General features: G+C 47.7%; 1 protein-coding gene and 1 non-coding gene across 2 annotated transcripts; both read right to left on the bottom strand.

The window, feature by feature from the left end:
- Positions 1–2269: 2269 nt before the first annotated feature.
- On the bottom strand, positions 2270–8453 carry LOC115182264 (60S ribosomal protein L18a). The gene is made up of 4 exons (XM_029743882.1): positions 8381–8453; positions 7043–7222; positions 4268–4397; positions 2270–2486 (listed from the first exon to the last, which is right to left on the bottom strand). The coding sequence occupies exons 1-4, from the start codon at positions 8396–8398 to the stop codon at positions 2284–2286; spliced, it is 531 nt and encodes a 176-aa protein (XP_029599742.1). The 5' UTR covers positions 8399–8453; the 3' UTR covers positions 2270–2283.
- Positions 7375–7509, bottom strand: LOC115182295 (small nucleolar RNA SNORA68). The gene has a single exon (XR_003873710.1). It is a non-coding gene; the product is annotated as a small nucleolar RNA SNORA68 (small nucleolar RNA).
- Positions 8454–15701: the final 7248 nt, after the last annotated feature.

Here is a 15701-nt window from a genome sequence, read left to right as displayed (position 1 = left end):
ACTAGCTAGGGGCCCCGGTACCGCTTGCTGTGCCGGTAGCAAGGAGAACAGTCTGCCCTAGCTAGGGGCCCCGGTTACAGCTTGCTGTGCTGGTAGCAGAGGGAACAGTCTGCCCTAGCTAGGGGCCCCGGTACAGTTGCTGTGCTGGTAGCAGAGAGAACAGTCTGCCCTAGATCGGGGTCCCGGTACAGCTTGCTGTGCTGGTAGCAGAGGGAACAGTCTGCCCTAGCTAGGGGCCCGGTACAGCTTGCTGTGCTGGTAGCAGAGAAACAGTCTGCCCTAGCTCGGGGCCCCGGTACAGCTTGCTGTGCTGGTAGCAGAGGGAACAGTCTGCCCTAGCTAGGGGCCCCGGTACAGCTTGCTGTGCCGGTTAGCAGAGGGAACAGTCTGCCCTAGCTAGGGGCCCCGGTACAGCTTGCTGTGCTGGTAGCAGAGAGAACAGTCTGCCCTAGCTAGGGGCCCCGGTACAGCTTGCTGTGCTGGTAGCAGAGGGAACAGTCTGCCCTAGCTAGGGGCCCCGGTACAGCTTGCTGTGCTGGTAGCAGAGGGAACAGTCTGCCCTAGCTAGGGGCCCCGGTACAGCTTGCTGTGCTGGTAGCAGAGGGAACAGTCTGCCCTCGCTAGGGGCCCCGGTACAGCTTGCTGTGCTGGTAGCAGAGGGAACAGTCTGCCCTAGCTAGGGGCCCCGGTACAGCTTGCTGTGCTGGTAGCAGAGAGAACAGTCTGCCCTAGCTAGGGGCCCCGGTACAGCTTGCTGTGCCGGAGAGGAGAGAACAGTCTGCCCTAGCTAGGGGCCCCGGTACAGCTTGCTGTGCTGGTAGCAGAGGGAACAGTCTGCCCTAGCTCGGGGCCCCGGTACAGCTTGCTGTGCTGGTAGCAGAGGGAACAGTCTGCCCTAGCTCGGGGCCCCGGTACAGCTTGCTGTGCTGGTAGCAGAGGGAACAGTCTGCCCTAGCTAGGGGCCCGGTACAGCTTGCTGTGCTGGTAGCAGAGAGAACAGTCTGCCCTAGCTCGGGGTCCCGGTACAGCTTGCTGTGCTGGTAGCAGAGAGAACAGTCTGCCCTAGCTAGGGGCCCCGGTACAGCTTGCTGTGCTGGTAGCAGAGAGAAACTGCCCTAGCTCGGGGCCCCGGTACAGCTTGCTGTGCTGGTAGCAGAGGGAACAGTCTGCCCTAGCTCGGGGCCCCGGTACAGCTTGCTGTGCTGGTAGCAGAGAGAACAGTCTGCCCTAGCTCGGGGCCCCGGTACAGCTTGCTGTGCTGGTAGCAGAGGGAACAGTCTGCCCTAGCTAGGGGCCTCGGTACAGCTTGCTGTGCTGGTAGCAGAGGGAACAGTCTGCCCTAGCTAGGGGCCCGGTACAGCTTGCTATGCTGGTAGCAGAGGGAACAGTCTGCCCTAGCTAGGGGCCCCGGTACAGCTTGCTGTGCTGGTAGCAGAGGGAACAGTCTGCCCTGCTAGGGGCCCCGGTACAGCTTGCTGTGCTGTGCGGTAGCAGAGAGAACAGTCTGCCCTAGCTAGGGGCCCGGTACAGCTTGCTGTGCTGGTAGCAGAGGGAACAGTCTGCCCTAGCTAGGGGCCCCGGTACAGCTTGCTGTGCTGGTAGCAGAGAGAACAGTCTGCCCTAGCTAGGGGCCCCGGTACAGCTTGCTGCTGGTAGCAGAGGGAAACAGTCTGCCCTAGCTAGGGGCCCCGGTACAGCTTGCTGTGCTGGTAGCAGAGGGAACAGTCTGCCCTAGCTAGGGGCCCCGGTACAGCTTGCTGTGCTGGTAGCAGAGGGAACAGTCTGCCCTAGCTAGGGGCCCCGGTACAGCTTGCTGTGCTGGTAGCAGAGGGAACAGTCTGCCCTCGCTAGGGGCCCCGGTACAGCTTGCTGTGCTGGTAGCAGAGGGAACAGTCTGCCCTAGCTAGGGGCCCCGGTACAGCTTGCTGTGCTGGTAGCAGAGAGAACAGTCTGCCCTAGCTAGGCCCCGGGGCTGCTGAACTGGTAGCAGGAGAACAGTTGGCCCTAGCTAGGGGCCCCGGTACAGCTTGCTGTGCCGGTAGCAGAGAGAACAGTCTGCCCTCGCTCGGGGTCCCGGTAAGCTTGCTGTGCTGGTAGCAGAGAGAACAGTCTGACCTAGCTAGGGGCCCCGGTACAGCTTGCTGTGCTGGTAGCAGAGAGAACAGTCTGACCTAGCTAGGGGCCCGGTACAGCTTGCTGTGCTGGTAGAGAGAACAGTCTGACCTAGCTAGGGGCCCCGGTACAGCTTGCTGTGCTGGTAGCAGAGGGAACAGTCTGCCCTAGCTAGGGGCCCCGGTACAGCTTGCTGTGCTGGTAGCAGAGGGAACAGTCTGCCCTCGCTCGGGGTGAACGATATACTGTGTGTGTTGGACTTACGTGGAACTGCTTGATGGCAGGTCTGCGGCATTTATTGGCGGCGATCTCCTGCACCTTCATGATGTGGATGGAATGAGCACGGGCACGATGGCGAGCGCCCATATCACGATCTGGAGAACACACACACACAAAACATTAGAATAACAAAAAAACAAAAACACAGCTAGTGACAACACCACTCAACTGCCCCCCCCCCCCCCCAAGAAAGATTTATCAAAACCTTTAGGAGGGCAAATTAAGCAACATCCCAATGATCAAATTTCAGGTTTGCTGAGCGGACACTTGAACTTTGTGAAAAAAACTGTGACCTTTGGGGGGGGGGGTCAGATAAAGTACACGTCTCAAAGCTTTTAAGTGTGGATTGGAGAACGTTGGTTTCACGTGTAGCTGCTGAAAGACAACAGAGTCCTGATGGTTTGATTTCTGACACGACAAGATCACACACAGCAGGCTTGTAAATGATCTCCAGCCTGGGCTCCAGCTGTGCATCTGGTTTGCTAACTTGCTAGCTAAGATGTACTGAGTAAATGACATCTGGTTTGCTAACTTGCTAGCTAAGTTGTACTGAGTAAATAGCTAACTTACTTGCTAGCTAAGATGTACTGAGTAAATAGCTAACTTGCTAGCTAAGATGTACTGAGTAAATAGCTAACTTACTTGCTAGCTAAGATGTACTGAGTAAATAGCTAACTTACTTGCTAGCTAAGATGTACTGAGTAAATAGCTAACTTACTTGCTAGCTAAGATGTACTGAGTAAATAGCTAACTAGCTAGCTAAGATGTACTGAGTAAATAGCTAACTTGCTAGCTAAGATGTACTGAGTAAATAGCTAACTTGCTAGCTAAGATGTACTGAGTAAATAGCTAACTTGCTAGCTAAGATGTACTGAGTAAATAGCTAACTTGCTAGCTAAGATGTACTGAGTAAATAGCTAACTTGCTAGCTAAGATGTACTGAGTAAATAGCTAACTTGCTAGCTAAGATGTACTGAGTAAATAGCAACTTGCTAGCTAAGATGTACTGAGTAAATAGCTAACTTGCTAGCTAAGATGTACTGAGTAAATAGCTAACTTGCTAGCTAAGATGTACTGAGTAAATAGCCAACTTGCTAGCTAAGATGTACTGAGTAAATAGCCAACTTGCTATAAGTGTTAGATGTCAACATCAAGCTTCTTGGTTACAGCAGAGATACTCAACATCCCCCTGGATCAAGATCCCGGTTTCCTAAATGGTTTACAGTGCAACTTAGGTACACCTCCGATAATACCGTATACCCCAGCGTGGTACAGAAACGGTATGAACATCCGGATAGTACCCAAACCTAACACACACACACACACACACACACACACAAACACACACACACACACACAGAGAGACAATGCACTTCGGGTTTATGTGCCAACTCAAACGTTTACACTGTTAACTCTAAATTCCCTCTCTATTCTCCTGGGACGGAGCTACAGCAGATACAAGCTGTTTAACTAAACATCTATCATCATTAGGAACCAGCTGATAATGATCACAGATCTTAAAAATGGCCGTCCAATGCATCAATGGGTTAAATCCAGTGAACTCCAGACTGTCAGAGAGACTGGGACAAACTTACAGCACTAGGAGACAGTCCAGTGTTGTCCACACTGGGAGACAGTCCAGTGTTGTCCACACTGGGAGACAGTCCAGTGTTGTCCACACTGGGAGACAGTCCAGTGTTGTCCACACTGGGAGACAGTCCAGTGTTGTCCACACTGGGAGACAGTCCAGTGTTGTCCACACTGGGACATACAGCACTAGGACAGTCCAGTGTTCTCCACACTGGGTCAAACTTACAGCACTGGGTGACGGCTGCAGACGTGGTCAGGTCTCTGTATTCTACCGGGACATACTTACAGCACTGGGTGACGGCTGCAGACGTGGTCAGGTCTCTGTATTCTCTGTACATGTTGTGGGTTCCGCTACGGGAGTCGTAACGCAACCAGATGCCAAAGTTCTTCACCTTCAGGGGAGTCTTCTCGTGCACCTGAGACAGAGGTGGGGGGGAATCAGAGTTAATTAGACAGGGGTCAACCTCACAGAACGAGACAACCTCCTGGACTGACTGACAGGGTTCAACCTTACAGAACAAGACAACTTCCTGGACTGAGAGGTTCAATCTCACAGAACGAGACAACTTCCTGGACTGAGAGACAGGGTTCAACCTTACAGAACGAGACAACCTCCTGGACTGACTGACAGGGTTCAACCTTACAGAACGAGACAGCTTCCTGGACTGAGAGACAGGGTTCAATCTTACAGAACGAGACAACTTCCTGGACTGAGAGACAGGGTTCAACCTTACAGAACGAGACAACTTCCTGGACTGAGAGACAGGGTTCAACCTTACAGAACGAGACAACTTCCTGGACTGAGAGACAGGGTTCAACCTCACAGAACGAGACAACTTCCTGGACTGAGAGACAGGGTTCAACCTTACAGAACGAGACAACTTCCTGGACTGAGAGACAGGGTTCAACCTTACAGAACGAGACAACTTCCTGGACTGAGAGACAGGGTTCAACCTCACAGAACGAGACAACTTCCTGGACTGAGAGACAGGGTTCAACCTTACAGAACGAGAACTTCCTGGACTGACACTTTTAAGGGCAGAGGGATGAAAGACGGATGTACATTAGTGTTGCACGGTATTCTGAAACTTGGGTACTTTTCCAGATACACAACAACAAAAAAAACAGCCCGGTAAAAGTATTTTGTTAGTTACATTCTGTGCTTCTGTCAAACGGGTCTCCCACGATTGAGAGGTTCCAGTCTATCAGCGCAATGCTAGTCCTAAAACAGAAGGGATTGTTTGTTATCTGTAGCCCCATTGAAATTAAATCAGCTAAAAACAAGCTGAATAACTCAATGCATGACACACTCCTATTGAATAATCTTCATTCACCTGTACTGTGAATAAGACCTGGTCTTCAGCTTGATTTAATTAAGTTTACCTAGAAATGTATCTTTCAAAATAAATTATTACCAAATGTTTTTACTAAACCTACAAAAGAACAATCAAATTGAATGTATGATTGATACATTGTGCGTCACCCATAACACAAATTGGCCCAGCGTCGTCCGGGTTCGGCTGGTGTAAGCCGTCATGGTAAATAAATAATATATATATTTTTTTAACTGACTTGCATAGTTTAAAGAAAACCCCAAGATACCCAACCACAGAACAGAGGCGGCAGGGTAGCCTAGTGGTTAGAGCAGGTAGCCTAGTGGTTAGAGCAAGTAGCCTAGTGGTTAGAGCAGGTAGCCTAGTGGTTAGAGACAGGTAGCCTAGTGGTTAGAGCAGGTGGCCTAGTGGTTAGAGGCAGGGGCCTAGTGGTTAGAGCAGGTAGCCTAGTGGCTAGAGGCAGGTAGCCTAGTGGTTAGAGGCAGGTAGCCTAGTGGTTAGAGGCAGGTAGCCTAGTGGTTAGAGGCAGGTAGCCTAGTGGTTAGAGCAGGTAGCCTAGTGGTTAGAGCAGGTAGCCTAGTGGTTAGAGGCAGGTAGCCTAGTGGTTAGAGGCAGGTAGCCTAGTGGTTAGAGCAGGTAGCCTAGTGGTTAGAGCAGGTAGCCTAGTGGTTAGAGCAGGTAGCCTAGTGGTTAGGCAGGTAGCCTAGTGGTTAGAGCAGGTAGCCTAGTGGTTAGAGCAGGTAGCCTAGTGGTTAGAGACAGGTAGCCTAGTGGTTAGAGCAGGTAGCCTAGTGGTTAGAGCAGGTAGCCTAGTGGTTAGAGCGTTGGACTATTAACCGAAATGTTGCAAGTTCGAATCCCCGAACTGACAAGGTACAAATCTGTCGTTCTGCCCCCTGAACAAGGCAGTTAACCCCACTGTTCCCCGGGAGGCCGTCATTGTAAATAAGAATTTGTTCTTAACTGACTTGCCTAGTTATATAAAGGTTAAATAAAAGAGCTGTAACTGAGTTCCTCCATCTGGATCAGGTGCCATTTTCCATCGGTGCCTTAAGCGACCATTTTATATGTTGTGGCGTTTTGAAAATCAAGCATCGTTGATGATATTGAGTATCCTGACAGTAAAACAGGAAGTTTAAGTCTAAATTCAGGATATCGTGACGACACTGGTGTACACCCACGACATTTACTCATGTTTACCCTGAAAACGGCAACATTTGTCAATTTCTTCAGGTATGACGGGGCCTTCGGGAGAGTACCATCTCACAAACGATGCAGCGATCGGTTTCTTTTTACATACAAATCTAATACCGGTCAATCTCATCAACCGTTTCCTTTCTTCTGTAATCTCTCTTTAAAGAGCAGTGTCTTTAAAACTACTTCATGGTTGTTTGTGCAACAGTAATACTAACTTCCAGCCAGACCACTGACCACCATCCATTCCCATAATATAATCGTTTATTTGCACATAATGAAAATCTCAGTAAATAGAAAACACATAAAAAAAACATATGAATTCAATAAACCGGTGAAATCTTAGCAGTTGATTTGTTCCCCCCCTGACTTATCATCCCACCCTGTCTGTCCCCCCCATCCCCCCATCATCATCCCACCCTGCCCCCCCCCCCACCCTGTCTGTCCCCCCCATCCCCCCCTCCCATCCCACCCTGCCCCCCCCCCACCCTCCCCCCCCCCCCCATTATCCCACCCTGTCCCCCCGTACCTACCAGCCCACAGTAGACAGTCTCTCCGTTGGCCTTCTTCATCTTCCTCAGCTGGGAGACAAAGTACCAGAAGCGAGATTTAGCCACCACGTGGTTAGGAGCGAAGATCCGCATGCGGTAGAGAGGAGGGGTGGGGTTCTTCACCGAGGGCAGGAGGCGCCCAACGACTTTGTACTCCCTAAGCTGTGTGGATGGAGCAGGAGAGGAAGTAATGTGAGGTAACGTACAATATAATGTCCATAGGACGATTTTTACAAACCGTCCAAATATACCAGTTGCTAACTTTAAATAAAAGACTGATGGATACCGGAATAAAACAAAATATAGTATTAAAAAAATGTTGAACCTTGGATTCACTTTCAACGGCACATCGGCATCAGAGAAAGGCGACAAGGTACATCATGTTGATTTTAGCACACCTGACAAGATCATACCTTTTATTTGATATGGCCTTTGGGTTAGGGTGCATTACAATTCAGAAATAGAAAACATTTACTAAATGAAATTAATACAATGCTTGACATTTCCTACAGTCAAACTGCATGATGTCAACATTACGTTGGTTTCATGTATTAATAAAGGCGCAATGTTTTAGGTTGGTAACCAGCCAATCTTAACCTGCTAACTTAAGATATTTTTTACAGTTCTGAATGACACTACATTTTACAGACGGTCTTATCCAGAGTGACTTACAGTAGTGAATGCATACATTTCATACATTATTTTTCTCCGTACTGGTCCCTCGTGGGAATTGAACCCTCAACCCTGGCGTTGCAAACACCACGCTCAACCAACTGAGCCACACGGGACCACTATCTAGTTATATATATATATAAAAAAAATGTGAAATGAAATATGCATTCACTACTGTAAGTCGCTCTGGATAAGAGCGTCTGCTAAATGACTAAAATGTAAGTGGCCAAGTTAGCCGGCTAGCAACGTGGCCTCCGGCTGGGCAGGTATATGGCAACTAACTAGCTTACTAAAGTTAGCACTTCACGGGCATTTTAACACACCCTGGGATGAAGTGTACAGAAAGACAAATTTGGAGAAAGGTGGGCTAAAAATACACAGACGGGTAAATTTGTTCTCATCTTTTCCCTAGTTAGCTTGCCTTGTTTCTCTACGGGCCCACATGGTCCGAAATCTCAAACGTGGACGCCATGTTATAGCCGCGGAGGCTTCAGTTTTTATAAAAGAAAACGATCATTTAAACTATTTATATCGATTTAGCATCATGTGACTACATCAATCAAACGATTGTAACGGTATGTACTCAAATCTGTCTATATAACTGGGTTTCTGTGGTTTTAAAAAGGTCGAATAAACAATTTTACATACTGTGCCAGACGCCTTCATGGTGTCTCTCGCTGACTGCGAACTGGGAAAGAGGAAGTAGTAGGGCGGAGAACCCGGATATCACGTACAAAAAGGGGCGGGATCAAAACGTTTTAATTCCTCAGATTGGTTCGCCGTCAAGAGCGTTTATAAGCTGTAATAACCCAATTAAAAAAAAAAATCTTATGAACGATTTTCTTTATATTTTAGCTATAATTTTTATCAGTATCTTTGACATTGTCAACGACAGTCAATCTTTGGCTGTATCAGAGAGTAGAATCACCTCATATCTAAATCTCTGAAACTGGAAACACTTATCTCACCCTTTCACCAGCTGTCAGAGCAGCTCACAGATCACTGCACCTGTACATAGCCCATCTATAATTTAGCCCAAACAACTACCTTTTCCCCTACTGTATTTATTTATTTATTTTGTTTTGCTCCTTTGCACCCCATTATTTCTATTTCTACTTTGCACTTTCTTCTACCACAATTCTACCATTCCAGTGTTTTACTTGCTATATTGTATTTACTTTGCCACCATGGCCTATTTATTGCCTTATCCTCCCTTATCTCACCTCATTTGCTCACATTGTATATAGACTTATTTTTCTAATGTATTATTGACTGTGTGTTTTGTTTATTCCATGTGTAACTCTGTGTTGTTGTATGTTGTCGAACTGCTTTGCTTTATCTTGGCCAGGTCGCAGTTGTAAATGAGAACTTGTTCTCAACTAGCCTACCTGGTTAAATAAAGGTGAAATAAAAAAAATAAAAAAATAATAAATTAGATTTATCTCATCAATTTGTGAAAAAAAATAGTTAAATATTCCCTTTTCAAAAACATTTATGGAATTATTATGAGGAAAAAGGATGACAAAAACATATATCTAGCCACAGACTTGTCGTGAAGGAAATAAAGGTTTTAACGTTTTATTTGACAAAAAAAAAAAATGTGTGAGGGAACTTCTTCTTCCGGTGGTCATGACCCCACGTTTCCCCCCCGACATCCGGTTTTAATCGACACGCCGCAAGAAATCCGCTCGAAGAAATTCCTCCTCTTGAACCCTATTTTTTGTTTAGTAGAGATAAACAGACAAAACTAGAAGGGAAAGTGTTTCTCCTGAGTAATTCCTGACCATTTAGGATGTACCGACGGACGGAGACGATGAGATAAAAGTTAGCAATAAGGTGAGATATATATCGGTTTTCTTCTGAATTGATTTTGTTTAACGGGGCCTCGGGAATCGAGCACCGAGACCGTTATCGGGGCGCAATGTGGTACAACGATAGACGTTTTTTTTGTTTTGTTGATAATACAAGTATAAAACCTGTATTTATCGTTGTTATACCTTGTTAGTTTAAACGAAGCTAACTAGATATCCAGCTAACGTTATGAGAACAAGCCAGCACTCTACACACACACACACACACACACACACACACAAGGGCAACTTTTTGTGAGGAGTGGCTGACCAGACACAGACGGACAGTCGGTATATCGGTGCCCGATGTCCAGCCGCTAGCGAGTTAAGCTAGTTAACGTTAGTCAATACTAGGTAACAGGCATCTAGGTCAAAATAGTTTATTAGACCTCGCAAGGCGACCGGACCGGACCAGACAGCATCCCACGTCCTCAGAACATGTTATTAACCAGCTGGCTGGAGTGTTTCCGGATATATTCAGTCTCTCTCCTATCCCAGTCTGATGTCCACATTTGCTTCAAGATGTCCACCATTTGTTCCTTGACCCAAGAAAAGCTAAAAGTACCTGAACTAAATGACCATCGCCCCCACAGCGCTCACTGCTGTCACCCTGAAGTGCTTTGACGCTAGTTAAGGTTCATATCACCTTACCTGATGCCCTAGACCACTAGTTAATATCACTTACCTGATGCCCTAGACCCACTAGTTAATATCACCTTACCTGATGCCCTAGACCCACTAGTTAATATCACCTTACCTGATGCCCTAGACCCACTAGTTAATATCACCTTACCTGATGCCCTAGACCACTAGTTAATATCACCTTACCTGATGCCCTGGACCCACTAGTTAGCTTAATATCATATCACCTCACCTGATGCCCTAGACCCACTAGTTAATATCACCTTACCTGATGCCCTAGACCCACTAGTTAATATCACCTTACCTGATGCCCTAGACCCACTAGTTAATATCACCTTACCTGATGCCCTAGACCCACTAGTTAATATCACCTTACCTGATGCCCTAGACCCACTAGTTAATATCACCTTACCTGATGCCCTAGACCCACTAGTTAATATCACCTTACCTGATGCCCTAGACCCACTAGTTAATATCACCTTACCTGATGCCCTAGACCCACTAGTTAATATCACCTTACCTGATGCCCTAGACCCACTAGTTAAGGATCTACCTTACCTGATGCCCTAGACCCACTAGTTAATATCACCTTACCTGATGCCCTAGACCCACTAGTTAATATCACCTTACCTGATGCCCTAGACCACTAGTTAATATCACCTTACCTGATGCCCTAGACCACTAGTTAATATCACCTTACCTGATGCCCTAGACCACTAGTTAATATCACCTTACCTGATGCCCTAGACCCACTAGTTAATATCACCTTACCTGATACCCTAGACCCACTAGTTAATATCACCTTACCTGATGCCCTAGACCCACTAGTTAATATCACCTTACCTGATGCCCTAGACCCACTAGTTAATATCACCTTACCTGATGCCCTAGACCCACTAGTTAATATCACCTTACCTGATGCCCTAGACCACTAGTTAATATCACCTTACCTGATGCCCTAGACCCACTAGTTAATATCACCTTACCTGATGCCCTAGACCACTAGTTAATATCACCTTACCTGATGCCCTAGACCCACTAGTTAATATCACCTTACCTGATGCCCTAGACCCACTAGTTAATATCACCTTACCTGATGCCCTAGACCCACTAGTTAATATCACCTTACCTGATGCCCTAGACCACTAGTTAATATCACCTTACCTGATGCCCTAGACCACTAGTTAATATCACCTTACCTGATGCCCTAGACCCACTAGTTAATATCACCTTACCTGATGCCCTAGACCTACTAGTTAATATCACCTTACCTGATGCCCTAGACCCACTAGTTAATATCACCTTACCTGATGCCCTAGACCCACTAGTTAATATCACCTTACCTGATGCCCTAGACCCACTAGTTAATATCACCTTACCTGATGCCCTTGCCCACTAGTTAATATCACCTTACCTGATGCCCTAGACCCACTAGTTAATATCACCTTACCTGATGCCCTAGACCACTAGTTAATATCACCTTACCTGATGCCCTAGACCCACTAGTTAATATCACCTTACCTGATGCCCTAGACCCACTAGTTAATATCACCTTACCTGATGCCCTAGACCCACTAGTTAATATCACCTTACCTGATGCCCTAGACCCACTAGTTAATATCACCTTACCTGATGCCCTAGACCCACTAGTTAATATCACCTTACCTGATGCCCTAGACCCACTAGTTAATATCACCTTACCTGATGCCCTAGACCCACTAGTTAATATCACCTTACCTGATGCCCTAGACCCACTAGTTAATATCACCTTACCTGATGCCCTAGACCACTAGTTAATATCATTACCTGATGCCCTAGACCCACTAGTTAATATCACCTTACCTGATGCCCTAGACCACTAGTTAATATCACCTTACCTGATGCCCTAGACCCACTAGTTAATATCACCTTACCTGATGCCCTAGACCCACTAGTTAATATCACCTTACCTGATGCCCTAGACCCACTAGTTAATATCACCTTACCTGATGCCCTAGACCTACTAGTTAATATCACCTTACCTGATGCCCTAGACCCACTACGATTTGCGTACCGCCCCAACAGATCCACAGATGACTCAACCGCCGTCGCATGCACACTGCCCTATCCCATCTGGACAAGATGAATTCCTATGTATATAAATGCTGTTCATCGACTACAGCGCAGCTTTCGACACCATAGTGCCCTCCAAGTTCATCACTGAGCTCGGGGGTCCTGGGGTCTGAACCCTGCCCTATGCAACTGGGTGCTGGATTCCCTGCTGTACTCCCTGTTCACCCGTGACTGCTTGGCTGCTCACGTCTCCAACTCAATCATCAAAGTTTGCTGATGACACAACAGTGGTAGTGCTGATGTACCAACAACGACAAGACGGCCTACAGGGAGGAGGTCGAGGGCCCCTGGCGGAGTGCTGCCAGGAAAAATAATCTCTTACCTCAACGTCGACAAACGAAGGAGCTTATCGTGGACTTCAGGAGACACCGGAGAGATCACGCCCCCCCCCCATTCACATCGACGGTGCCACAGTGGAGACGGTGAAAAATGCTTCAAGTTCCATCGGCGTGGACTGACAACCAGAAATGATCCATTCACACAGACGGTGTGGTGAAGAAGGCGCAACAACCGCCTCTTCGACCTCCAGAAGAAATTAGGCGCGGGGCCAATCAGATCCTCGCGTTCTTTTACAGATGCGCCATCGAGAGCATCCTGTCTGTTCGGGCTGTATCACCGCCTGGTACGGCACCTGCACCGTCCTCAACCGCAGGGCTCTCCAGTAGGTGGTGTGGTCGTCCCAACGCATCACCGCGGGCAACACTGCCTGCCCTCCAGGACATCTACAGCAAATTTACATTTTATTTGTCACATGCGCCGAATACAACAACCTTACCTTACCGTGAAATGCTTACTGACAAGGCCTTAACCAAACAATGCAGTTCAAGAAATAGAGTTACGCAAATGTTTTCCTAAATAAACTAAAGTGTTAAACAAAATCAAAAAGTAACACAAGAAAATGACATAACAATAACAAGGCTGAAGTGACTATTCATAGATAATAAACAGTGAGTAGCAGCAGTGAAAAACAAGGGGTGGCTGGGTGGCCATTTGATGAATTGTTCAGCAGTCTTATGGCTTGGGGGTAGACGCTGTTAAGGAGCCTTTTGGTCCTGGACTTGGCGCTCCGGTACCACCTGCCGTGCGGTAGCAGAGAGAACAGTCTGACTGGGTGACTGTAGTCTTTGATACATTTTTTGGGGGGCCTTCCTCTGACACCGCCTGGTATAGAGGTCCTGGATGTCAGGAAGCTTGGCCCCAGCGATATACTGGGTCGTACACACTACCCTCTGTAGCGCCTTGTGGTCAGATGCCGAGCAGTTTCCATTAGAGATGCACGATATGTCGGTGAACATATGGGAATCGGCTGATATTAGCTAAAAATGCCAACATCGGTATCGGCCCGGTGTCTAGTTAAAAACCGGATGTCAAAGCTACCGTGCATACCGATATAACGAAGGTACATGACGTAATGACGCCACGTTAAAATGTTTGCGCTACACGTGCAAATCAGCATTCCTAACCTAGCCCACAATGTCTGCTGTGTGGATCGAGCAGTCAACAAGTCCAGCAGTCATTTGAAAGAGTAAGAACATTTCAACGAGACGACAACTCAAAAGGCGAAATCCATTAAAGCCAAGATAATGGAATTCATTGCCTTTGACAATCAACCGTTCTCTGTCGTGGGTGATGTTGGCTTTCGCCGACTGGTCGCGCTCCGGTACACACTAACATTACCAAGTGCACTATTTTTCAGATGTTGCCCTACCGGAGTTACACAGTAATAGCTTCGCTGCTATTAGCTTCACGACATACTATGGAACGCTGTTTGGGTCTTTGCATGTCAGAAAGATACAGTAGCGCTGTCAAAGCTGTACAAAAAAAAGTCGGCAAACAAGCAAACACCGGCCACGAACGATGTGTTTTACAATACCGCGTGGTAATAAAGCATCATTTTATTTGGTAACCTAGCTAACACCAATACAACCAGCCTTAAAACAACGACCAGTAGAAACACAGTCAACAGCCACTTCCTGTCCGCCCCCCTCTACCATCTAGAAGGAGGAGACATGTGCATGTGCATTAAAGCTGGGACAGAGAAACTAAAAAAACCCAGCTTCTATCTCCAGGCCATCCGAATGTTAGTCTCCAGTAGCCGGCCTCCGCCCAGCATCCCAGCGCCCTGCCCTGAACTTTAGTCAGTGTTACTAGCCTGCTACCACCCGGTACTCTACCCTGAACTTTAGTCAGTGTTACTAGCTGGCTACCACCCGGTACTCTACCCTGAACTTTAGTCAGTGTTACTAGCCTGCTACCACCCGGTACTCTACCCTGAACTTAGTCAGTGGTTACTAGCCTGCTAACCACCCGGTACTCTACCCTGCACCTCAGACTGCTGCTACCGTGTAAAATAGACGTGGATCACTGGTCACTTTAATAACGTTTCCAAACTGTTTTACTCATGTGTTTATAATTTATTCTAGTCAAGGCAAATCCTGTATAACTACTGCTGTCCACACCATCCTATATAACTACTGCTGTCCCAACTATCCTATATAACTACTGCTGTCCACACCATCCTACTGCTGTTGGAGCTAGAAACACAAGCATTAGGTATTACTGTTGGAGCTAGAAACACAAGCATTCGGTATTACGTGTACTGTTGGAGCTAGAAACACAAGCATTAGGTATTACTGTTGGAGCTAGAAACACAAGCATTAGGTATTACTGTTGGAGCTAGAAACACAAGCATTAGGTATTACTGCACTGTTGGAGCTAGAAACACAGCATTTGGTATTACTGTTGGAGCTAGAAACACAAGCATTTCGCTGCACCTGTTGTGTTATCTGCAGCATATGTGTACGTAACTGATTAGAAATATTGAGTCCATGTTGCATCATGCTAGCTATGTGTTGTCTAACTGTTAGCTGCTGGGGTACAGTGGACCTGAGGTTAGCTGCTGGGGTACGGCGGACCTGAGGTTAGCTGCTGGGGTACGGCGGACCTGAGGTTAGCTGCTGGGGTACGGCGGACCTGAGGTTAGCTGCTGGGGTACGGCGGACCTGAGGTTAGCTGCTGGGGTACGGCGGACCTGAGGTTAGCTGCTGGGGTACGGCGGACCTGAGGTTAGCTGCTGGGGTACGGCGGACCTGAGGTTAGCTGCTGGGGTACGGCGGACCTGAGGTTAGCTGCTGGGGTACGGCGGACCTGAGGTTAGCTGCTGGGGTACGGCGGACCTGAGGTTAGCTGCTGGGGTACGGCGGACCTGAGGTTAGGCTGGGGTACGGCGGACCTGAGGTTAGCTGCTGGGGTACGGCGGACCTGAGGTTAGCTGCTGGGGTACGGCGGACCTGAGGTTAGCTGCTGGGGTACGGCGGACCTGAGGTTAGCTGCTGGGGTACGGCGGCGGACCTGAGGTTAGCTGC

Source organism: Salmo trutta, unplaced genomic scaffold, assembly GCF_901001165.1.
Source record: "Salmo trutta unplaced genomic scaffold, fSalTru1.1, whole genome shotgun sequence".
Classification (NCBI taxonomy): Eukaryota; Metazoa; Chordata; class Actinopteri; order Salmoniformes; family Salmonidae; genus Salmo; species Salmo trutta.
The sequence above is the reverse complement of the archived record's forward strand: the minus strand, read 5'-3'. Positions and strand labels throughout refer to the sequence as shown.

Coding starts and splice junctions, on each gene's coding strand:
- LOC115182264 (XM_029743882.1), bottom strand. Junction 4,398..7,042: donor AGACTGTCTACTGTGGGCTG/GTAGGTACGGGG, acceptor CCTCTGTCTCAG/GTGCACGAGAAGACTCCCCT. Junction 2,487..4,267: donor TGCAGCCGTCACCCAGTGCT/GTAAGTATGTCC, acceptor TGTGTTCTCCAG/ATCGTGATATGGGCGCTCGC.